The 26,580-nt window shown below is 43.8% G+C and overlaps 2 protein-coding genes across 2 annotated transcripts in view; both read right to left on the bottom strand.

The window, feature by feature from the left end:
• LOC147021819 (uncharacterized) overlaps positions 1-26,580 on the bottom strand; it is a 389,465-nt gene that overhangs the window by 295,554 nt on the left and 67,331 nt on the right. The window lies entirely within an intron of this gene.
• LOC147021817 (receptor tyrosine-protein kinase erbB-4-like) overlaps positions 21,387-26,580 on the bottom strand; it is a 504,112-nt gene continuing 498,918 nt past the window's right edge. Inside the window, exon 27 of the mRNA XM_085892208.1 lies at positions 21,387-23,936. Within this exon, the coding sequence (XP_085748334.1) occupies positions 22,657-23,936 (1,280 nt within the window). The 3' untranslated portion in view covers positions 21,387-22,656. The remainder of the gene's footprint in view (positions 23,937-26,580) is intronic.

Below are 26,580 nucleotides of genomic sequence, written 5' to 3'. Positions count from 1 at the left end.
CTACCATAGTTTTCACTTTGATATGATAATCCATAAGTAGATTCCACTGTAGTTTGTCCACTACTACACTACCAATTATATGTTTGTAGTGGGGCAACTTAGCATAACAATTGTGCATTTTGTGAGGAAAGCACCAAATTTGGCACACGAGTAGCCTAACATATTGTTGTGGTTGACGAAATTCGCAAACCACCATTCAGGTCCCGTAGGTGAGATATCTCTGTAAGTATATGTGTAGTTAGGCCCAAACCCGTTGTTTAAAGGGAATAAATGTCATTCATTCGGGCTGCGACCCTTTTAGATAGCCGTTTTTCTTTTACTATCTTTATTTTGGACCAGCCGCCATTACTACCACCACAACCACCACCAACCACGTCTCAACAGCCATCACACAACAACCACCAACTGCAACGCCGCTTCACAACAACAGCCACGACCCTTGCCGTCACATCTCGCTCTCGCAACCATCGCATCACCGCCATTCCCGCGCCGCTTGTGGGCACCGATCCTGGACTCGTACAGGGCGCGCACCGAGCAGCGGGTGCAAAAACACCAGCCTTTCCGAGAAATCGGATCAAGAATCATTCATGCCCACTTCTGTTCCGTCCTATCAGCGAGCGTGGGGCGATTTGGCCCTGCCTCCAGGTGCGTCGGAGTATAATCGCTATATGCAGATTCGCGGATCAAGAATGATTCACGCCCACTTTTCCTTCATTCAATGGGCGAGCGTGGCTCTGCCCCCGAGCCATTCCTGATCCAAAAGTCTGCATATGATTTCTCCTGTCGGACTATAAAGCACCGAGCGCGGAGCGAATCGAGGCAGTTGGAAGGCAGTTGAGTCGAGTTGAGAGTTGAGCAGAAGCAGTTGGACGGAGTTGGAGGCAGTTGAGTCAAGAGTGAGAGAGAGTTGAGCAGTTGAACGGAGTTGAGAAGAGTGGAGAGTGGGAGAGTTGGAGAGTTGTGGCGGCGGCGAAGGCAGTCGAGAGAGTGTCTGTCGGGGTCCGGGGAGGCTGGATAAGCCAAGGATCTTTGTGGAGGTCTGCGCTCGTGTCAGAGTCGGGGAGCTGCGGAAAGGGGAGGCCGGTAATGCTACCGAGGTCGCGGTGGAGTCGCTCATCGCGGGACCCAAGCCAGCGAGATATCCTCATTCCCCCGAGCATCAACAACCCCCTCCTGTTTCCCCCCGCGCTGAGATAGTGTGAGAAGGGAGCCCCCGCTCCCACCCCATTCCAGGCAGTGCCAGCGAGGCCCGCGGAGTCGGGGTGCCGCCGCCATTTTGCGGCTCATCACCAGACGGGTAGGCTCGACGCGGTCTCGGCCCCAGGCCCGTCTGCCCCTTGTAGTTGAGGGTGGTCCCTTTTTCTTTTGCTTTGAGTATATGTGTTGTCGGCGCCGTCTGTGAAGTAAAACTGTATAAGTGTTGCCGTGTGCTCGGTAGTCGGTAGTAGATCTGCATTGTTACATTTGCTTTTTGTGCAGAATTGTTGTGTTTCTTCTACTTTTACATTTGCTTTTGGTGTATAATTGTATATGTGTGCTTTCCGTTTGCCGCGGAATAAATGTGCTTTATGTTGAACTGTTTTTCCCGTTTCGCTCCGTCTTTTCCTTTATTGAATCTCCATCTTACTTCACGTAAAGGGTTGGTCGTGGGCTAAATACGCCCAATAATTAATCGAACCGTCGAGGTTGACGATAACACCGCTCGGTTATCCCGATAGTACGGAACGGGTCGCTTAAAGTGGCCCGTGTCCGAAGTCGACCTGCGGCGAGGTGCGATCGCCCGGTCTACCCTCCGTATGGGTACTTAGGTAGGTCGAATTTGGCGAGCAACCCTATCCCACGTGGGGGGCCGATTGGCATGATCGTGGTGAGGCCGAAAGCCCCACCCGTGACTAGTTCCCGGCGTTAGTCCGAGAGGGTCACGACGGGATTGTCTGTCCGGTGGGCGACGTGCCGCGATTTGAGTTACGTGGCCGCTCGCACGCCGGCGGGCGCGAATCCGCAACAATATTATGAACAGATTTGGATATTGGGCCATCTCAAATTCAGCCGCTGATGGCTGTGGCAGCCATTTTCCAAAATGGCCACTAGCGGTTACTATAATTTCACTCTATCATTGGTTTGAACATTTATTAAAAGCTGAATTAAGAAAAAACATAACCTGTAGCCACCTCAAGTTTAAAGATAGCCGCCATTTTGCAAAATGGCTGCTAATTATTTGTTGTACTGGACGACTATCTCACTCATAGAAATTGGTTGTTGAGAATGGTGGAAAACGAATCAAGGGCTGCGTCTGATTGATATGAATACCAACATCGCTTATAGTAAGTCAGTGGTTGTTGAGCGTGGTTGCAAACGAATCAAGGGCTGCGTCTCATTCATATGAATACTGACATGTCACTCATAGAAATTGATCGAGAGATGTCTGATTTAAATGTTCTGAATCAGTAACACAGTCTGCTCTGTTAATATTCTCTCAATTTTGTGAGCACTCTCCCTCACACACACACACACACACACACACACACACACACACACACACACACACACACACACACACACACACACACACACACACACACACACACACACACACACACACACACACACACACACACACACACACACACACACACACACACACAAAGCTGTGCATTCAAGTGCGGCCTTTTTGCACTTGCAACGCTTCAGACAGCTCTTCTTGCACTTGCACGATACTAACTCATAGCAGGTGTGCGCTGCTTTGGATAGCTTCGTCCAGTGTGGCTCGCACACCCCCTCGTCATTCTTGACCCAGCCCCAGCTGGATGGAGGAGGCAGCTCTGGCGTTGGTAGCAGTGTTTGACCCCACACATGGTCTCCTTGGTAGGCCGCCCTCTTCACATGCTCCTCCAGAGCTACCTTGGTTGGCGGGATCAGCTGCACGTTGTTCTTCTTCACGAAGAGTTTCTTCCGGGCCTTGTCAATGTCGTTGCACGTGCTGGTTCTGTCATAGAGCAATATGACGAACCTCTCGATGATGTGCATGACATCGTCTGGTATGCCACTTGGTGCAAAGGATAGCTTCAGCAGTGCGTCTGTAAGTTCTGGCAGAACGGTCCAGATTGTCCAAGCAGTCTTCTTAACATGTCCAGCAAAGCTAGATACAGTGTCACACCCAGTCAGAGCGTGAAACATTGGGAGTGCCTGTGCCTTCTCTGGTCCTAGGCCAGCTGCTATTTCGTGGGCTGTCAGGTATCGAAAACTCTTCCCAGTGCCAAATGCTAGCCACAGTTCATCTTCTGGTTGCAGTCCCTGGGCCACTGACACAGCCAACACAACAGCATCGGTGTCAACTGTCTTGATCAGTATATTGTGGTGACCATGGTTGGCTGCATGGGATGCATGCAACAACATTCGACTGTCAGCTTCTTCGTGGCTGCATGGGGCAAGCAAGGCCAGGTCTAGCAGCTGTGGCTTGCTCAGGACTGCCTCTCCATCAGTGATAACCAGCTGCTTGTCATCCTGGTCAAACTACCTGAAGATAGCTTCTGATAGGAGCTTGAATAGCTCGGTCTTGTTGGTGTCCACTCGGAGGAGGAAGTTCTGCCAGTTTCCAGGTATAACTGCTGCTCCGACCACGCGTCTACGCACTCCTTTTCCACACTTTGATCTTGCACTGCCTTTCAGTGAATCAGCAACGTAGCGGTCCCAGACCAGGTTCAGGCGTGACACAGTCTGAAGCTTTGTTGACAGGTACGGTATGAAGACATCCTGGGAATAGTCATCAAAGTTCTTGGCTACTGCAGGCTTCAGCATCTGGACAATGTCTGTCCCATCAAGAACTAGGCTAGTGGTATCAGGAGCCTCTGATTGGACATTGGAGAACTCTTCAAAGCAAAGAACTCTTCAAAACTCAGTAGCAAACTGGAACTGGTGCCGTGAAGGCAGAACGGAAATACATGCAGAACCTCGTAACCCGGTAATTCGTGACTGAGATAATCCTATGACCAAACTGCACCCCGCAAACACAACTCAACCTGATGAACTACGTTTAACAATGGGATAGCACAGAGAACTCTATGGGCACAGAACAAAATAACAATGAATCGACTCAACAAGTGTAAGCTGGCAACTCAACCATGCGCGACTCCGGGGTCAATATGCACGCACACCACTTCTACTACCATGTGCCAAGCCAATAGTGCTACGAATGTTTATCATTGGTTTTCATTCAGAATCTGTATCTTAATAAGGCGAATTAGTCCACTTTAACTTATTTTTCTCAACCAAATGAAATTGCTACTTTCTTTAACCATTATTGGACCTTTATTAGTAAATAAACTATCACTATCAACCTGCATTCCTCTCCAATAAAGCAGATATGTGTCATAACAATAACCACTGGTGGCCATTTTAAAAAATGGCTGCCACAGCCATCAGCGGTTGAATTTGAGATGGCCCAATATCCAAATCTGTTCATAATATGATGGGCTACTAGTGTTCCAAATTTACTGCTTTCCTCACAAAATGCACAATTGTTATGCTATATTTAGCTAAGTTGCCCCACTATTGTGCATCAACACATTTTATAAATCTGGCAGCCACAGTTCCTTTGTCATTACTACGACAACAGATTGTGCTTATTTGTTCCTGCATGGTATAAGGCTACGGCGTAGGAAGCGGGGGGGGGGGGGAGGGTCGTGCTCCCCCGACCCCCCCCCGCCACACACACACACACACACAACACTTTTTCAACTGCCCATGTAAGTAAACATGCAGACTCTCAGAAAAAGTGGAAGAATGAAGAATTTATCATATACCCCATTTACGATTAATAAACAACTGATAGTAACAAGATATATCGTGAATACTGTTCACATAGAGAATACAGTGACACCCCTTGTATTAGACACGTGACTGACCAGCATAAATTGGGAGCCATATTACTGAGCCTTCTGCAATGGAGCCGACATCAAAACAACAACGACTGCAAAAACATGACCAACCATCAATAAGAATCAGGAATCATCAATAAGATCAACCTAGCTACAACAAGCACCTCCAGCTTAGAGTTGCTCTCACATCCATCCACAAGCCCCCACACCATCTCTCATCATGCCATCAATAATGGAGGTAGGCCTGCATCAAGTCCTGTCTCCAGACTCTCAATGATATCTCAATTTACAAACACCATGCTTTCCTGGAAAGTTGCTATTAAATTGAAAGTTTGTAAATCCTTTGGGATTACCCAAATATTTGGGGTATTCGTTCTCATATGTTTGTTCCCATGATATAGTGACATGCTTTTTGGATCTTTAACATTCACCAACAAATGTCAGCAGACAGGACTCACGTTTAACATCCATATGAGAAACAGCACACACATTGATCAATCACTCTGCCTGTGAAACACAAGGATGATAGTTTATAACTGGACCTGGATTCGAACCCAGGCGAGACAACTCAAAGACAGGTGTGTATTTCCTTCGGCTATCCTGCAAGCCCATAGGAGCAGCACTGATTAGAGATCTTACAATTTACATCTTTCTGTGACTTTAAATATTTTCCAATTTATTAAATGAGGTTAAAACAAATAAGAAATAAAAAAAAATCTTTAACGGTTTGATGTGCCGTGAATGAAAGATCGGTTGATATTTATTCCCAAACAATAAACAATTTGATTTGGTACAATACTCATAGATGGACATAACAATATTCATATTTTGATGAATCATTATACAGGAGGGGTTATATTAGTCTTAAGCAAAGCTTTAAAATGTCACCCCCCCCCCCAATTTAATTCTACAAAACAATATAAAATACAAAAGAGATGGGGAAAGAAAAACGAGACAGAAAATAAAGACCGAGGCGGTGTTTTGTTCCGACAAAGAGTAAGGCCCAAAACGACAGGTTCTCTTTCATTCATGGCAGATGGATCACCATTTAAGGTATTTTGGTTCTGATTTATGCCTGGTGGTGGCTTAATGGTTTGGGTGGTGGGGTTGGGATCCTAAGAACCTGAGTACAAATTCTGCTCGGCTGTTGAATTAATACCAGGTGGGATTGACTCTGTTTGTCATCTTTCCGAGGTCGGCAAAATGAGTGCCTGCTTGCTGGTATCCTGTGTCGGAGTGGTGACCCGTCCAGGATTGTACCCAATAGCCAAGGAGACTGCTTAGGTAGCACCAACGCCTTGCTGGGTAGGAGAGTTGTCGCTGCCACCCTGAACAAATTCCAAATGACTGCTATGGGCAGAGCCGACAGGAAGGCACTGCATCAGTGGTGCAGCAGTGCCCCCAGCAAATGCTGCTCTGTGCAGACATGTGCTGCATATGAAACAAATAACAAAATGTACGAGGTTTTTCAGTATCACTCCTGCTCTACGTAACGATGTGGAACCTCATGAGATCCTATAAACATGGCTGCACAATAATCGTAGGAGATGCTGGATGACTTGGTGAAATGAGCAATTTCTCCTCATATTACCTGCAACTACTTGATAACCTCAGGTGGTATTACTGAGCCAGTAATAATAATCATCATTTCGTATGCAGCCTATGGCTGCTGGTTGCATCATTGCTGGGAGCTGTGCATATACGGCTGTGTCACTGATGCAGTGCCCCCATTTTGCAATAAGCTGGTTCGCATTTTGCCGACCTCGACAGGATGACAGGCTGAGACAACCCACCAGGTGTTAATTCGACAGCACGACAATGGCGCAAACTCAAGACCCTACGATCTTGAGCCAGCCAGCTCAACCATTAACAGACCTGAGCTCTCAATGTGGTGATGTGATTCTGTGTATGTGGTTTAACATGTGAAAAATTTCCACTTGGGAACCAGGTCATGGTAATGCGAAGGACATCCATTTTACAACCGTGTAGAGACAGAGGATTGGAACCACAACCCTGGGGATTTAACCGAAGCCCACACTCACTAGTTTAGTGTGGTCTTGCGTTAAGACCTCCAGGAGGATATATTTATTATATAAATAAATATGGCAGATTTCAACATTTCTCGCCCCCCTCCTTCTCCTTTCATGATTATTTCCCTTCTCCTCATTACTCCCAACTCCTCTCAAACTTGTTTTCCCTCTCTCCCCACTCCTCAAACATCCCCTACACTTTCTGTCTCTCAATTTATCCCCCTCCTTTGTTCTGTGTGCAGTTAATAGATAGATATCCGTCTACTCCTCAGGCATCCTGCCACAAGGAAGCTGGTGTGAATCCCGTTTGTATGGACGTTTCCTATCAACAGATTGTCAGCTATCAGGGAACAGCAAATTCCAAGCCTGGGACAAAAGTAACTTCGGGAAGTCGAAAACTCTCACATTTAATATGAACTATATTCCAGCTTTGGTTTGTGCAAAAGAGAAGGCAACTGCAGGAGCAGCATATTATGGTGAGTGTTGGTTGCCTTTCCCAAAGTGGACCTTCTTTACCAGTTACAAAATCTTTGTGATCACCAGAGGAGAATTCCTAATTATGTTTATACGCACACACACACACACACACACACACACACACACACACACACACACACACACACACACACACACACACACACACACACACACACACACACACACACACACACACACACACACACACACACACACACACACACACACACACACACACACACACACACATTCTTGATCACTACTGAAGGAAACAAAGCATTGAATCCTCAATAAGCACCACCATCCCACACAACTCCTCTTCCGCAATCCCCCCCCCGCAATCCCCCATAATACTCAGCACCATCCCACACTTCCTCTCACCTCCCCCCCTTCACAATCCCCCATCCACTGGGGAGGGACATCGACACCTTATGGACATGAGGGTGGGACACGGCACACACACAAAGACAAATCGCGTCTCGGGAAATTATGACATGGGACAATCCCATAGCATACAAAACACCTTGTCAGCTGGCGCACCAGTGGACCATAGCATTTGTCACCCATTTTCTCTGCGATACCTGAGTTTACCCAGGCGGTGTCCGTGCAGTCGAGCGCTGACGGATATTTCTGCTCGAACAATATATAAACCGATTTATCAATTCATACAAAATCTCTCCCTTATAAACAATCAATTGAACGGAAAATCAAACCCTACCGAGATGAAGTGATCATGTGACCAGCATTTTCATCCTCAATAACACTTCCGCTTTGTTGCTCTCCAATCGCTCACTCAAGGCTCAAAACTATATGGTTCCACAATTCCCCCCAAAGTGTTTCCGTTACTAATTTTTTTTCTCCAATACTTCTTCAAAATCCAAATGATCTGTTTCATCATTCTGAGAACCTTCGGTGTTGCTAATGATGGTGGAATCAGTATCAGAATGTGAGCTCGAAATACACTGTTTCTCGATGTAAAACCGCCATTTGGATCAAGGTCAATTCATAATGTGACGTCACAGTTGAAATGGAAAATCGACACTGTACGGCTTTTATCAACACTTTGTGATTGGCAAAAAAAAACTCAACTTTTTTTCCCTTCAAATTAGACAATGATTCATGATTCTCAATGGTTTTCAGAAAAAAAAATTTGCATTTGGGTTCCCCTTTGAAGTCTTGCTTTACGTTTCCAAGCATGATCGATATTTCCTCCGATCTGCAATTTTTCCTGAATTTCGAAATTTGTGTTTGAATTTCCGACAGTGCAGACAACACGAGCGACAAATGATGGTGTGAAAATTGTGTTTTATTTTGTTCAAGTGCTGCAAAACTGGGGGTTTTAGGAAGTGCCATCAAGGCGATTAATGCTCTCCAGTGTTCAAGTATATAATTGGATTGAAATAAAATGAAGGATTTAAAAGCAGAAGAAAAAAAACAAACTTTTATTGGAAGTTTACTGCCGTTGATGCCCCATCTTTTACACTTTTTGTCAGATCAGGTCAGATTAGATCTGTGACTTGCCACAGGTACCATGTAAACCTGCACACACCTGTTTTATGGTCGGGTTGGTGGTGACAAAACGGTCTCCCCCATGAAGTTTCTCGGTGAAGAGGGTGTATAATATGGACACCCAGCAGGACCAAAAACAAAACCTGTTTTTCCACCAAATTTTTCAATCCCTACGGTATGAAAAATGGTACAGGGTGTGCACCATTTTTGGGTGGAGGAGCTTCTTGTGAGCCAATGGCCATCCATATCAAGTGCCCAACTGTGTCTGCGGTCATCCTCCTGCAGTTGGGTTACTTTTTTTTTTTTCGAAGGTTGGTGGCAGGATTTACACTCCGGCCATCGTAAAACCCTTCATCATACAAAACGTGTGACAAAGAAATCTGAAAACCCACTCCATGGGAGTACTTCCTGTGCAACTGCCCTTGGCAGGGCAGCTCACTGGATGATGGGATTAGGACAAAGCCTTCAAGACCCCCAAGCTTTGATGATAGGAAGAAAACCATGGGGTAACCTACCAAGGCATGATTGTAGTAGTGTGTGTCGGGGTGGTGCTGAGGTGTCGTCCACCACACGGTGGTCTCCTTGGGTTAACCTGAGGTGGTCCCTTCGGGTGGGTGCCTGGAATGTCCGATCCCTAAGAGAGGATTATCACCTGTGTCTGTTATCATCTGAGCTCAAGTCTTAAGAAATCGGTATCGCAGCACTCTCCGAGGTTCGGAGACCAGATTGCAGCAAGATCATGGCGGGTGGTTACACCTGCTATTGGACTGGTCGCTCTGATGGTTACCATGCCCAAGGAGTTGCTGTCGTTTTGTCCAATAAGCTGACTCCATTAATAATTGAGGTAACAGAGGACAATGAGCATATTATGAGATGAACGATTCGTCAATCTTTGGGTGTCATTTCCTTGGTCTCTGTTTATGCTCCGACTGAGGCAATTGATCTAACCATGAAGGACGCGTTCTATGCCATGCTCAAGTCTGTGGTTGATCAGTGCCCCAGAAGAGATACACTTCTAGTCTTGGTTGATTTCAATGCATCGACAGGAACTGATAGGGATGGTTATGAGGTGTGTGTTGATCCCCATGGGTCTGAAATTGTGAACGAGAACAGCACTAAGGTCCTTGACTTTGCAAGAAGTCATGGACATAGGGTGGATGGTTCATGGTTTCAGCGCCCACAAGATCATCGCTGGACTTGGTATTCCAACGCTGGCGGTGTGGCAAAGGAGATTGACCATGTGCTCGTTGATGGTTGTTGGAGGATGGTCCAGAACTGCAGGGTCTACCGGAGTGCTCAGTTCCTCAATACTGACCACAGGCTTGTTATATCAACGCTGAAGTTTCAGCTTAAATCCAGGAGAATGGTACCATCCCAGCCTAGGTTGGATGTTGGCAATCTCAAGGATGAGATGGTAGCTGAGGAGTTTGTGAACAGGCTGAATAGAGATTTCGGGGTCCGGGAGTTTTGGGGGATCCTGGAGAGTTGTGGAGTGCCTTCAAGACCACCGTCCTTGATGTTGCCAGTGGATGTCTTGAACTCACTGTCGGGCGAAGAAGAATTTTGACTCTCAAGGGACACTGGATACCATTGACCAGAGTCACAGGGCCAGGCTGAATGGTAGAGCAGAGCTCTTCAGGGTGCTGAGGTGAAAATCTGGACATGTGCTGAGGGTGGACAAGGAGGCCTATGGGTGAGGAATGTGTGAGGGGGTTGAGCATCACCTGTGGTCAAATGATTCTCGTCCTGCTTTCAGGGGAATTCACACATTGCGTTCTTCCAAGACCATCCCTTGGTGTACTGCAGTTAGAGCAAGGTGTGGTGCCCTCTTGACAGAGGAGTCCGAAGTGAAGGCCCGCTGGGCCGGTTACTTTGAGCGGTTGTACCAGGCTGATCCACCAGTTGTTGAGTTGGATGTCACGGGTGTTGCTAATCCTATTGTTGACCCTCCAATCAATTGTGGTCCACCTTCGTTTGTGGAAACATGGGCTGCAGTGAACCAGTTGAATGGGGTTGAAGCTCCTGGGATCTGTGGCATCCATGCTGAACTTCTCAAGGCTGGTGGAAATGCTGCACTCGTGTTGTTACATGCAGTTCTGTGCTCTGCCTGGAAAACAGGCATCATCCCAACTGACTGGAAGATGGGCCTTGTTGTCCCTCTCTGGAAAGGGAAGGATAACCGTCAAGACTGCAACAACTACCGAAAGGTGATGCTGCTTTCAGTGCTGGGCAAGGTCTTTGCTTGGATAATTCTTGATAGGGTTCGCCACCATCTGCTTGAGCACCAGCCTCCAGAGCAGCCAGTCTTTACACCAAAGGTCAACGATTGACCATATCCTTGCTCTTCGGGTCCTCACCGAACGCAGAGAAGAGTTTCGGCAGGGGCTGCTTGCAGCCTATGTTGATCTCTGAAAAGCATTTGATTCAGTGAATTGGGATGTCCTCTGGAGGATTCTGAGTCTTTGTGGGGTGCTACCAAAACTGATCAATCTGATGTGTGAACTATACCCTGGCACTGAGAGTGCTGTGAGATGTGGTGATACTACCTCTGACTTTTTTCCAGTTGTTACTGGAGGTCATCAAGGGTGTGTTCTGGCTCCCACATTTTCAGCGCTTCTATGGACTGGATTCTGGGTAGGATGTCAGAGAGATCAAGTTGTGGTGCATCGTTTGGGAATATCAAGATCTCTGACCTTGATTTCACCGACGATGCAGTCATCTTTGCGGAGGCTCTAAACATCCTTTTGGGTGCCCTCGAGGTGCTTAGTGAGGTGTTGGAGCTGCTGGGATTACGTGCTTCCTGGGTCAAAACTAAGATCCAGGCTTTCATTGACATTTTGGATGCTGATATCTTGTCTGTACCTGTTTGTGGCGAGTATGTTGAGGTCACGGAGAGATTCACTTTCCTTGGCAGTGATATTCCTGTCTCTGCTGGCTGTGATCCAGAGGTCAACAGATGTCTGGTTTGGGCCTGGGGAGTCATGCATTCACTGGATCATGGGGTATGGTGCTGCGGTACCTATGCAGGAGGAGGAAAGTCCAAGTCTTCAGGTTCTTGATGCTTCCAGTCTTGCTCTACGGTTGTGAGACTTAGACTCTGACCAGGCATCGGAAATGGAGACTTAATTCCTTTGGCAACAGATCTCCTCGGAGAATCCTTGGCTATCGCTGGTCAGACTTTGTGTCATATGAGCAGTTGCTAAGAGAGACGCAAATGAGATTTGTTACCTGTATAGTCAGTAAGCACCAGCTGCGGCTGTATGGGCGTGTGGCTCGTTTTCCTGATGCTGATTGTGCTCTCCAGATTCTCTCAGCAAGGGAGCCTCGTGAGTGGAAGAGGCCAATGGGCCGACCATGTGCCTCGTGGTTGCAGCAGATTGATCATCATCTCAAGGAGATGGGGATGGGCCAGTCTTCTTCCTTGGGGATAGCCAGACGGAGACTCCTGGAGTCCCAGCAGAAAGTGAACGCAGCAGCGTGCTGCTCCGGCGCATGCTCCCATACCTGACCCGTTTACACCGCCTTATCGTAATATCACATTATATTAGTCATTTGTACCTGTTTTTGTGTCCCTTGTGACGTTTCCAAAACAATAAACAATTTCGTTTGACTGCCAGACAGGCAGAAAGAAACAATTACCTTACTCCTCCGTGCATGCATGCATGCTCGTGACGAGATTCCAGACAATTTGCCAAATTCTGAGCCAAAGTACTGCTACATTGCAGGATCATGTTCTGATTCGTGTTATACAGTGTTCAAAATATAAAATTAAATTGATATTAAGTTGTTCCTCCATCATAAACTGATGTCTGTAGACAGACAGACAGAGGGAAGCAATTGCTTAACTCCGGTTTTCGCTTCACATGCGGGGTAATGAAGAATCATTCTGATTGGCAAAGGTGGAAATAAGTTCCCCGGGACATATCCCAAAGCACACCATCGATCCATCTGTCCACATTAACATTATATCTTTTCGTATAGCATACCTCAATTAACGTCCTGTTGATTTCATCCAATATCTGCTTTGTTGGAGTCACACCAAAACTCGCGTTTCAATTGGATAATTATGACATCAAAAGGTCAACAGCCATTTTGCAAATGAATCTGATATGTACTGAGCATGGCATTTCAACGAAAGCTACATATTTACTTCCTTTTTTGAAATTCTCACAGGTCCCACCATTCCAAGTTTATCATTTTATTGGGAATCCTGGGGGCACGTGACCTCTTGAGGTCGACACAAGCTGATTCTTGCCCATTCTGCTGCTGTCTGGCCCATTGTTACTCATTTTGTGTTATTCCTCTTCTCGATCCTCCGAATATCCATCTCCCCATATACCCGTTGCGAATTTGTAAACCCGATGCTGTTTGCCGATCGTGATCTAAAAATAAAATTGAAGACCATCTCTAAATATAGCTGGATAATTTTCAGAATGCAAAGTCAGTATTTCCTGATGTCGGTGAGATACTTTTTTTTTCATACTTCGACATGAGAGGACAATAAGTTGATGACGATCAAATTCCTGTACCAAGGATGTACAATTTTCCAAATGTGGGATAATGTGGTGGATGATGAGAGAAAATGGTTGCAGTGTTTAAATTGCTATATTGGGTAATGTAAAATGCACTGCTAAACACGCAATGTAGTTTTGACCTTTTTATATTGACAAAATGGAATGCCATGATGCAAGCAACAGCTGATGGTACTTTGCCTTCGACTATTTTCAACATTCCATAAACAAAACATAGCTATTTAAAATTTCAACGATTTTGTAAATTTGTTTGAATTATTTCATTGCAATATTGTGAATGGTGTTAATATATGCCTTAATAGTTAAGGAGGCTGGCTTAAGATCTTAGGGTCTTGAGGCTGAGTCTTACTGTTGAAATAACACCAGGTGGGTTGATTCAGCCTATCACCCTCCTGAGGTCGGCAAAATGAGTTCCAGCTTGCTGGTAACAGGGGCACTGCATCAGTGGCACAGCCGCACTTCCAGAACAATGATGTAACCAGCAACCAGAGGCTGCATATGAAACAACATTGCAATATTAGGCTGGCAGCGTGGCCTAGAGGTACGCACACTTACCTCTAAACCGTCTAGTTGGGTTCAAATTCCGACACAGCTTTAGCAAGGTGATTCATCATTGTGTGCGCTGTCCCTCAGATGGATATTAAACTGCCTTCCCATATCTGCTGGCATTATTTTGTGGACATTGGAGACCCCATGGTGACCTTCGTGAAGAGTCGGCGAGCTATCGCCAGCACCATGAACAAGTTCCAAATTCTGTCCCTATTTGGGTAAAGTTAAACACCCCTTTTGAAGATAATTAACAGCCTGATTAAATTAAAACAACAAAAAAGCTTTATCCTTGGTCAGCTGCTATCCCTTACCCTTAAATCGGCTTTGTTTCGGCCTGCTCAAAATCGCCTTGCCTTGAAACAGGCCACAATGGTTTCTGGATAATTAAGCGCTCAAAACTTTCCTTTTTTCACTTTCCTCACTCACACCATCGAATACCTGATATTCATACCTATGAATCCCTGTATACAGCGCTTTTAGAGGTGCTATAGTTTTCAAATTAGGAGCTTGGGGGCGATTTTATGCATTATATGATGCAATTTTCCACGATGGCTTCTCACGGACTTATTAAAGTATTGTCTTGTCCACCCCAGTTAAGACCGACTTGGGCAGATAGCCGAACGGTTCTACCATGGAGGCGAACATGTGATCTTTGGAGATTACAGCGCTCTCAGGATGGAGGGTGGCAATGATGCGAAGCAGACGGATGCACATGTGTTTATACTCAAACCCACGACGAATAGACAGAGGCAAACAAATTTAATAAATAAGGGTTTCATTAAAGTAAATCAAAGTTTCGTAATGGAAATAAATCAAAGCAGAATAATAAAAACATAAATCAAAGCATGAGGTAATGTAACGCGAGGTAAACTAGAGATAACTTTGAGGTTCCTCCATGCAGATACAGAAACAGACAAGGGGAAAGATAAAATAGAAGAAAATCCCTCCCTTTATTCTGGCACTTAGCTTCATCCAGAGATGATCTTCGAAGAGCTTGGTTATCGAACCGCGTCGTCCTGCATGGCAAACCACATCCAAAAATGGTGCTGAGCCACTCTCCGGGCGGGAAACGCACGTGGTAATTCGCACGGGAGGTCCTCCTTTGTTAAGGGGTCACAAACCTTCGTACAGTTTCTTCTCATGACGAATGTGCTGACCCCGTTCCTCTCTTGCACCAGGTCCACTCGCTGGAAATGGTCGCCACCTTTCTCCTTGACCATACGACAGGACGATTTCTGAGGCCCTGAGATACGGCCATGAGGCGTGCTCTTCTTCTGCTTTCTTTCTCGTAAACGTATACTTTAGGATTCAGCCGAACAGTCATGCCAAGCATCTTGCTCCAGCACATAGGCAAATTCACACAGCATGAACACACGAATCACGCGGCCTTCTTCAGCGTGTCGTGGAGAAGCCAGTGAGCGAGAGCCTTCCATCTCCACCACATACCTCACCCAAATAGCTCCTCTCTGATCATGTTCCCTTTCTCTCATGTCACACTGACCAATCAGAAGCCTCAGGGTGTGGCTTGTTGGCACAAAGCCGAGAAGGCGGGATTTCTTGCCTGCTCGGAAATGTTCAGCTTTGTTGTTGTTGTTGAAAGCGTGGTTCTTTTATTTCCAGTTTTGTCAATGCAAAAACATAGGAAAAGGTCACAGGGGGCAATCACATACTGGGAGAAATTAGCCTTAATCCCTACCTAATTAACACAGCACCAACCCCCTGTGTGGTGACATGTAACAATCTCAAGCTGACGGTTTCCTGACTTAAACTACATCGAGATGTCTTCTGCTCATCCACCGACCATGCTACCCTATACAATCTTACCTTTGTTATGAAATTCCTCCGTCATTCCTAATTAACAGCCAGATTAAATTAAAACAAAAAAGACTATCCTTGGTAAGCTGTTATCCCTCACAGGGGTCTTAAGCTTGTTTTGGCCTGCTCAAAATTGCCTTGCCTTGAAACAGGCTGCAATGGTTTCTGCACAATTAAGCGCTCAAAACTTTTTTTTTCACTTTCCTCACTCACACCATCGAATGCCTGATATTCATACCTATGAATCCCTGTGTACATCACTTTTGTAGGTACTATAGTTTTCAAATTAGGAGCTTGGAGCAATTATATGCATGATATGATGCAATTTTCCACGATGGCTTCTCACGGACGAATTAAAGTATATAATCGCAATCTGTCATCTGATTTGAGGATCGCAGCTGCTGTTCTAAATAGAATAAGTTTCGAAATCTTGAGTGAAATATGAAAATTTCAGTAATTACCGATTCTTATAATTAAGCACATAAGTGTATTTATTGAAAGAAGGCTTTGTTTCCACCTTCTCCATATTAAGGGATAAAAAGCCCAATTATTTTCAGATTTCAGCTTGGGTACCCATATAATTGGGGAGGTGGTGAGCTCTGATCATCAAACATATTATCGGATGTGAAAAATTACTTCCAACGATTGGTAGGATAGGCAAAGAAGTCATGTGACCTCTTAAATGCGCGAATCAAAATAGTACAAACACAACCTAAACATCGATTTAAAGGTAATTTTTCTGGTCATCTAATGACATAACTCTCAATAGTGATATAAGAATTTGTCGATAAAATGTTACCATCTGAATTAACTTCTCAAAATGTCCACCTTGTGAAAAATTTTAAACAGGGGATTTTCGTCCATATACCCGTATAATTGTTTAGAGAGTGTGTTCCAATTGTCTGACACCAAAACAGATTTCGAATATCTTTTTCACATGTTTAACTATATGTGGGCTGCTTTCGAGTTGGAACACCAAACAATGTACATGTTCTTGATGGAAAACATTCGATGTTGTCTCCCCAAAAGCATTACAATAATGTGTTAAAATTTTGTTGATATTTCTGTTCAATATTTTTCAGCTTGATCAAGAAAATGTTTGTCTCGAAACATGCTTAATTTAAATGCTTAATTGTAGTCGTCCAATAGATGTAAGTTCGATCCTGAGCAATGCTGGGTTCCTTTGTGGGAGGGGGGAGAGGAATGGGTGGTATGGGAGTCCAGAGGGAGGGGTGGGGTGGGAGGAGGGAGTATGAGAAGGGAGGGGAAGCATGGGAGGAGGGACCCGGTAATGCCAGATACCTTTGCTTTCACTCCCCCCCTTCCCTCATCTCTCTCTCCCCCTTTCCTCCTCCTCACTCTTTCTCCCTTTCCTCATCACTCTTCAGGCTCTTTCCCTTCCCTCTCCTCTTTTTAGTATTCCCATCAGTGAAGCGACGGTGGTATTTCCGAGTATGAAAGGAGAAGGTTGAAATCTTATTTCTCAAATAATGCCCTTAAAATGCTGACTGTATTGCATTGCTCTTATATCTTGTGCAGAAACATTTTATCAATTTTTTCCGATGCAAGATCGAAGCTCATGGAAGAGCAAGATGTGCTTGGGTAAAAAGTAATGCATTGACAGTTGAACACAATAAGCAAGGGAATGAATGAACAGGTAAAGAGGGGAGAGAGGGGGATAGGAAACAGTAACCTGCAAGTAATATGGTTAAAAAAATATATTTACAGGAACGAGGCTTATGGAAGAGCAAAGTAGAAATGGCAGTGGGACAAGCATCAGGGGAATTAATGAACCGCATCAGAGGAATGGGAAGAGAAGAGGTAACAGAAAATAGCAAGTAAGATGGTTGGGTTTGGAAAGGTTAATGGGGATAATAAAGATCCTGGCTCAGAATTGGGGACGACAAGAGATGGCGGTGCACCATCATCACAGGGGACAACACGAGATAGTGCAATGCCGATTTGAAGTTCTGGAAAGAACAGTGGGAATGAACAGCCTCATACTGTTCTACAAATGAAAAAGGACAAGCAAAAGAGTTGAGCTCAACAGTAAGACTGGGTTTGGGAAATTTAATCAGAGGTGGTTACTGAAAGATTGCATGCATCCTAAAGGTACTGGGGAGGTTCAGAGGGCTGAGGGAGCACATTTCGATAGACTCGAGAGGTGGCAAAAAATAGAAGCCATCGACCTGTCTGTCATGTGAAAGCAACAGACGTTATGCTTCAGTCTCATTGCAGGAGATGTCAATATGGGGTGGAACTCAATATTCTACAGATTCCAGGATATACAAATTAATTCTTTGGGCAACAGCCCAGAGGGAAGAACTGTGCTCCAATGAGCTGAAATGTATAGGTTTCCTCATCTAAAAACCACTTAGAACGCTTCTAAATGTATGGGAGTAAATTGCAGGGCTGATACACACTTTAAGGTGAAATTTCATTGCAATAGGTCCTATAGTAATTTTGAAATTGTGGAGGAAAAAAAAAGCTAACATCCCTTACCTCTGGATATTCTTGGTGTTTGCTTAACGGTTAAGATGGCTGGCTTAAGATCTTAGGATCTTGAGTTTGAGCCCCTCTTGTGCTGTTGAAATAACACCAGGTGGGTTGACTCAACCTGTCATCCTTCCAAAGTCAGCAAAATGAGTACCAGCTTACTGGGGTAATAGGCCATTCAAGCAACCTGTCGCAGAGTGGTGACCCATCCAGGATTGTACTCCTTTGGCAAATGAAACTGACTCAGCAACCCTATTTGCCTCATGACATGAAAGGAATGATTATTTACCTCTGGACAGACAGCAAGACTTTCTTTCTCTAGTTTCTTCAAAATGTATTCTGTGTTTTCCTCAGGTCGGACAAACTCAATGGAATGATACAACCAGACTACCCCCAGCTTGTATTCTATCAACCGTCCGAGCGGGACAGAAGTTAGTTTGTATATGATGACAAGCTCTCGACAAGAACGTTTTTTGGCTGTTTTAAGGACAACTCTTCGATAGGGCCATCAGATGGTTCATCATCTGAAGTTATTGGCAATCGACACAAAGATGTCCCAGTCATTGAGACCATCAAATCATCATTCAGTTGCTTGAGCACCAGATGTTGATGAAATGAGGCATATCTACCAAGCATGGTTCTTCATTAAGAATGCCTTATAAAGAACACCCACTCTGGACTGGCCATAGCCACCAACTGCCACAGATGTTATGCTTGCATCTGCTGAAAGTATGAATCCCATTGAATTGTATAACCTTCTTGCCTGGAGTGTTGGACTGTCAGATGATCCGATATTCCCGAACTTTTGTTGAGGGAAATGATAATGCTGATGTAAAACTCACATTAATCTGCCAGGATATTGTTTATTTGACTTCAAAGGATGGTAAAGAAACACCGAAATCCCTTGCACTGTGCATGATAATTCGTCATTCCCATTCATTCCCCAAGGATTTGCTTAGAACATGTACACTATTCGTGTTTGGGATAATATTGATTTCAGGGAAGAAATCTTATCCAGGCAGGGTATGAACCACAAAACAAACATTATCATGCATGGTTCAAGCTCAGATTACAGAGTCTGCTAGTCTGTCAAGAAGGGAATCGCTAAAGAAGGACGCCCAGTCCTTGAAACCATATGTTGGTCAGATTGAAGAGTATCATCTTCAAAAAAGGTAGAGGCCTCTCCATGTACAGCACGGAGTTCCAGAGAGTATCCTTGAACTGTTAATTCTAACTGTGTGAAAACACACTGTGAAGGAGGGCTCTGCACATGTCACAAATCTGGTTTATCTTGCACATATTTGTGTGGGTGTATGAACTGTAAAAATTACAACATGACTGAACAACAACAGCACTTTCAAGGTGATGGAGTTGTCGAAGTTGACGAAGATGAGGGTGATGATGTCGATGAATAGTGCAAAATGCTCGTAATTTGTTAAAATTTTGTTTTGTATTTCAGGTTGTCTGCACTTATCTTCAACCATTGGAGTGGTGCATTTCCTGTTCAATGGCTGACAGACATAACATTGTACCCTTTGAAATATCTATACACTTGTGATGGAAGTTTAAAACATTGCAGTCTGGCTCAACATTTCGAGGCCTGGAACAAGTTTGGCTTCAACCTCCGTTGCCCTTTTTGAATGATATATCAATATTTGTATAGCTTCGCCGATAAGGCTACCAAAATGTTACTTCACACTTCCAAGATCAGTCACAATAGACTTTTGCATAGCGGGACGAGACTGATTGAAAATAAAATGACTTTGCCAATAAAATTGGATTGTGGAATGCCTTTGTTGTGTTGTTTTCATGAAAAAGCATTGCCCAAGTATTTAAAGGCCTGTTATTAGGCCATAATTAATCAGAGCACGTGACACAGAGCCTTTCTTCCAGAGGTACCATCTCACTCTGCCCACCTAAGGATCCGGTCCCAATAAGCCCTGGACCCATTTTCGCTGACGGAACCTGCCCTCACCTGCCCAGTAACACACATCAAACTTTCACCTGAAGTAGATTTGCATCCTTCCAGAGTGTGAGTCTACCGACCTTTAAAGGTCGATCGCCAAAATTTTTGAGATATTTGGACTCAGTTAGAGAAATTTACAATAGTTTACAAAATCACTGACATACAGCAAGTTGTGCTTTCATATTTTTACTATATCAAGGCAACACCACAAAAAGCTTTCAAAATCGGTTATCCGGAAATAAAGATGGAGATCTATTAATGGCCAAAATTACGAGTCCCAATTATATCCCATAAGGAATAATTGTATTCCTTCACAGCGCTGTGAAGACTAAAAATGGCATTTTTTGGCTTGACATGACAACCTCCGAAATCCTCGTTTGAGAATAAGCAGGATTTGAGACGAACGTTTAACACAAGTTCGGGCATGTTGTTAGCAATCTAAAACTTGGTAGTAAAGGTAGTCCGAGTTTGGAACAAAACATTTTTGAAGCCACATTTTCAGGTTCCAGCTTGCAGCCTATTTCAGTTACGGATATTGTACGAGCTAAAAGCCAAGTATGATAATAAACAAAAACGTCCTGACGATATAATAGTTAATATTAAGCAAAACCAGTGTTCATCACCGAACTTCTGACCTTGCTACTCTCGTCCTCCCCCAGCCGACCCATATCGCATGCATTCTTACAAAATCCCACCGACTCAGTTATCCACTACAATTCTAAGCTGAATGCTTATCTCCTTTCCTTCCTCCATCTAGTCTCTCATTGGTAGAACTAACTCTCTTTGTGTCTTGCCTTGTGCCCCTCTGTCCAGTCCTTCAAGAGTGCTCCCCATCATTACCTCATGCTTCAATACCCAGGCCTCTTCTCTTCCACTCTCACTGACCTTCACCCCCACGACTTCACTTACGACCATGAACGAACTTGAACACCACTTTAGCTCTTACCTGCAAGCAAAGTGTTAAAATGTTATGGTTCTGGAAAATAATGCATCAATAAATGAATAAAATAAATGATTTCTCATATTTTTATCACCAGTAAACAAATGGGCACACTTTTTAAATTGATGCCACGTGTCACAGAGCAATATGACACCGCTCAACAAAGGGGTATTTTAAAATATAAAAGACAACACAGAAATTTTTGGTTTATTTTTCTTTTTTCAAAACATACATGTTGAACACACGTATGGCTGGAGAGAGAGTCTAAGAGCAAACTCGGCTCAAATTTGATCAACTTGCTACAGAGGGTTCAGGATGAAACAAAGTGCAGGAAAAAGGTATTTGGTGCTTTTCACATACTTACATGTCACATTTTTATACCAAAAAGTAACTGCAGGTTATGTCAATAAATACACATTCGCATTGCTACCAGGTTTGCCAAAACCAAACTACCATTGGTTTATAGCAGACAACGCTATCTCGATTTTCACAGCAAATTGATTCCAATCTGATGGTTTACTTGACGTAATATGTAACAGTGCATGTCTTCCATGTGCGACAATATTGTGCAATGATACAAGTAAAACTGTTCCAAAGAGGTTCACAAAAAGCATTTCAAAGTTATGTACAGGATCAACAAGGGTCCAAAGTGATGTCTACAGGAGGGCAACTTTTGAGTGTCGTCATGGTATGAAACTCAGCAATCAGCTTGTTTCTTCTCCCTCGCCTTCCTTCTTCCATATCATCCATCCCTCCTTCTTTCGACAACCTACCAAATCCCATCAGGTGATAAGTCTTCAAAATAAAAAAAGCATGCAAAACTATCCTTACCTTGTTAAAAATACAAACCTGGATATACTTCCGCAATTCATGAGCACAAACATATCCAATTATTGTATATGTAGCATACAAGTCCATATATAGTCAATATAGTCATGTCACCATCTAGGAGTATAAAGGAATGCCTTTGCTTCAAGTGCATAACTCCTTAGTCCCAAACAAGGTGATTGACACCTAATCGCAATATGCATCTTCAAATTTGGAAGTTTTCTTTTGAGCAACACATTTACTTTGGAGTCTTTGAGTATAAAAATAATAATTTACAGTGGTGTAGCTGCTGCCTTTGTTTGAAGAAAATACAATTATGAGGTCTATGTTATCAGAAAATCCAAACCCTATTGTTAAAAAAAAACTCACATTGGAGGTTATCCCATTACTGGAACCAAAATGTCCGCAGAAATTGGTGCGAGGGAAACAGATGAGATAACAGACAAGCATTTACAACCTGCAGAGATTGCAGGCAAAGAGATAAACAAGCCACAGATATTTCTTCATAGTTTTACGAACAGACAGTACAAAGCATTTCTTTAAACATGGAGCTTTGCAGAAAGACTGAAACCTTCAACATAAATCAGCATGGCCTCTTGAATGGCACACGCTTGCTGCCATTTTCCCACTTCCAACTTCATACCAATGTGTCTCTCGTACCATAGCAATGCATATGGTTTCCATTCTCCTCGGGACAGGTAATTCCTTTCTCCACTTTGCATTTTGCATCTTGTCCATTGTGCAGCCAAGGCCAGCTGGGCAGGTGACCTTGGAAGCATTGAGGGAGATCCCTTGATAAAAATGAAGATGTTTTTTTAGGAGGAGGGAGGTTTGTGATGACTATTTGCTTATTGTTGATGTTGTTGCAGACAGGGAATTTTTTCAGGTTTGTTTGATTTCCAGGGTTGTTTTGCATTTTCAACTCCTGTTGAGAACACCCTTGCTTTGTGTTCATTGGGAGAACCAGCTGATTGCCATTACCTGGAAGACATGATGTTATGCTTGATTGTCCTGCTTGGCTCTGAATTGGCTGGTTATAACAAGCCATCTTGTTTGCCTGTCTCCCCAGACTAGTACTGTTTGGTATTTCGGTTCTGTTTATGGCTTGATTTTTGATCTGGTCTTCCCAATTTGCTTCACTGGCATCCATGACACCCTCACATCGGGAAACAACCTGGTTTGCCTGATTCAAAGCTTTATCAGGTTGTTGTATCTGGGTAACCACACTAGCAATTTCATTTTCAAGCACTTGTGGCATGCTTCCAATTCCCTCTGTGCCTGCTGACCTCACTTTAAAAGTGCAGAGCATTGGAATGTTCCTGTTATGATCTACTGGTGTTCCCACACCCAACCCTACTCCTTTTCCTTGTCTTGATGTGTTGAGCCTGTGAGTGTGACTTGAGCTAATTATGGGACCCAGCGGTTTAGAAACAGGAACATGGTGCCCATTAGCCTCGGAAAGGAACACCTGCGGTAAATCCATCAATGGGATGCAGTTCATGACAGGATTCAGAGATGTAGAAACAGCTGCAACTTCACTCTTTTCCTCTGGAACATATGGTGTTATTTTGTCTGCCACCAAGCGATCCAGCCGCCTTTGAATTAGCGGCTTCGAGTTCTCTTTGATCAATGTAGCAAATTTTTGTTGACCCCAGTTGATGGCATAACTATCTTGACCAGTCTGTCCAGCAGGCGTCATGAGTTTCCTGGTGGTTCCGGTCTGCTTGTGCACCTTTGCCTGTTGGAGTGTTCCCATGGGGCTGTATCTCACCACATATTCTGGGTTATCCAACATCATAAAGTTGCTTGAGCATGAAGGATCGCTCAACGCTTCGTAACCCACGGCCGTTCCTTGTCCTATGCCCTTTGATTGTTCCAGGCTGTTTGCATGATGCTCAGACATCAAACAGATATTATCTGAGGACAGGAAGAGAAAGCAATAGAAAAAAAAGAAGGTATTAAGTGGTCAGTTTACAAAATAATTCTGAAATGCAAGCAAATCATTGGTAATGAAAGGAAATTTGAGGTTGTTAATTTTCCAGAGCAAGCTCGACAGTTGTGTCATGATGGATGAAATTGATGAGAATGGTGAAAAATGTGTGCAGGAAAGGGAATTTATTTCATTGGAATAGATGTAAACTTTCAAGATTGTGTGCGATAAATTCCAACGTAAGAAACTCCAACAAACTTCCGATTTAACACACGTCCCAAAATGCAAGGTCCTCTCGGATGCAGCACACAGACTTCAAGGCACAGTAACAGCAATTTGATTAAAGATCTTAAAAACCATGTGGAACATACATGAACATTCAAAACCGAAAAATATAATCGTTCATGACAGCAGAAAGCAAGATAGCACACTGGTGGAATGATCCTATCGGCACACTACTATAATGATTATGGTGTGATTACAATTCCCTCCATGCACGTGATGATATGTGCACTTTTCCAAAGTCTGGCAAAAGTTATAATTCATACATAGTTTCAAATCATGTGCTTCGAAAGGAAAATGGATCCAGCTGTTTCATTCTGCTTTTAAAGAGGAAAGTAGGGTACCAGTTCTGTTAGTAAAGTTCTCACCTCTGAACATAACTGTCTGAGTAGTGTTCCTCGTGGAATAAGTTTTACAACGATGTCATTCTGTTGCTTAAAAGTAAAAGAAATGCTTTGTCTTTTGGAAAGGACGTTATGCTGTTTGTTTTTTTCCATCTGGCAGCACTTGGTTGTTGATTTTAAAGATCAAGTATATTTTGAAAAGATTAAAGGTTTTGGGTGTGTGCCTATGTTTGTCTATCAATTTCCATACTCTTTATAAAGCATCAGAGCATCCTACGAGAGGTTGTGAAGCTCCTGTATCTGAGAACCGACAAGAGACAGATCGCGGCCACTCTGTCACAGGGTACTGTAGGGTCGGCGAGGAATTTGGAAGTTGGCCATGGGTACCAAAACACAATGGTGTACTCATTTCAAAGAGTACAGTGACATTTTAACACCTTCCAGTGACTGCAATCGGACAGAACACTTGGTGTGATGTCCATCTAAAGGACGGCATGGCCATTGATGTAACACTCCAAATGCAAAGCACCAGGCAGACGAGACAGTACAAAGGAAAGCATGCTTCCTCAAAGCGATATTGACAGCTTTGGAGGATTACCCTTATAAAATTCCAAATATATTATTTTTGGTTTGTGAGGCCATTCAAATATTGCAGTTGATTTGTCTTCTTCTTCTTATGAATATTTTTCTTGTTCTTCCCCCATATGCAACACATGAGTGTGAGTAGCATCATTTTCTGGGGACACAGTTCTGCTGCTGATAAAATGACCCCTTGATGTAACAGCAGGAATTTGGTCACTACTCTTTGTGAAAGACACCATGACATCTTTCACATGCACAAACAAATGATCTCAGAGGGTCTTCCTAGTTTAACATACATTTGAGCGACAGCACATACACTCTGATGCCTCGCCCTGCCTGCAATACACCAGATTGACAGAAAGGATACAGCTGGACAGCTCAGAGTCGAGTGTGTATAATCCTAGGCTATACAGTCAGCTTAACTGACTTTAATGATGCCAGAAAAGAAAATAGCATGGAATGCATGTTGCACCAACTTCTTATTTGTAGCATAATATAAATATATTGATGCAATTTATTGATTCTCAGATTAATAAAAATATATTTTAGGGTGAGGAGTGAAGAAGTACAAAAATTATACATTAATGTTTTCAAAAGTACAAGGAGGATTCACCAAAGTTATCTGTCTTGTCAAATGCAACCAATAACATTTTGATTCCCACATCCCTCCAATAGTACAGTTATCCCCCGCTTAACGAAGGTTTGAATAGTGAAGGTTCGCCACAACGAATGGTTTCATTTAGGGATAACCCCCCTCCCCCCTGCATAATGAACGCCTCCATTCGCTACAATGAAGGAGCCAGGCCCACAACACAATGTCTGGTGATTGTGCTGTCCCCACTTTGCATGCGTACAAAGGGAACTCCAAAGGAGTGCGTGAATGAAAACTGGATGTTTGGGTAAATTTAAACACCCCTTTTGAAGATAATTAATGGGCTTGTTCAATTTAAACAAAAAACAGGCTTACCCTTGGTAAGCCCACGTTCACCTCGGAGGGGTCTTAATCCACCACTTTGTTTCAGCCTTATCAAAAATCTCTTGCCTTGGAACAGGTAGTAACGGTTTCTATATGATAGAGCTTCATACATATGAATCACTGTATACATTGCTAATTGCTTGCCAAGCCAACCGTTCCTTATCAACTGATGGTTGTAAACCATGGAGATCCAGTCGACAGCGGTGTAATTTACTTTTTTCACAGCAGTTGTCGTTTTTGAAAATAGACAATACTAAGGTGATAAAGTCAACAAAGTACATGTATAAATATGTGTTCTGTTGTCTAAGTTAATTCTGACAAGAGTAGAAAGTGTAACCCTTGCTTTGTGGAGCTTCAGTTGCCAAATGGCCTCGCACCCCTCCCTCCCCTCTCTCCATTACCCCCTCCTCACTCCCCTCTTCCCTTACACTTACTCGCTCACCCTTT

Source organism: Eptatretus burgeri, chromosome 8 (genome assembly GCF_056783735.1).
Source record: "Eptatretus burgeri isolate ZD-2024b chromosome 8, Ebu_testis_v1, whole genome shotgun sequence".
Classification (NCBI taxonomy): domain Eukaryota; kingdom Metazoa; phylum Chordata; class Myxini; order Myxiniformes; family Myxinidae; genus Eptatretus; species Eptatretus burgeri.
This window is presented reverse-complemented; position numbering and strand designations above follow the sequence as displayed.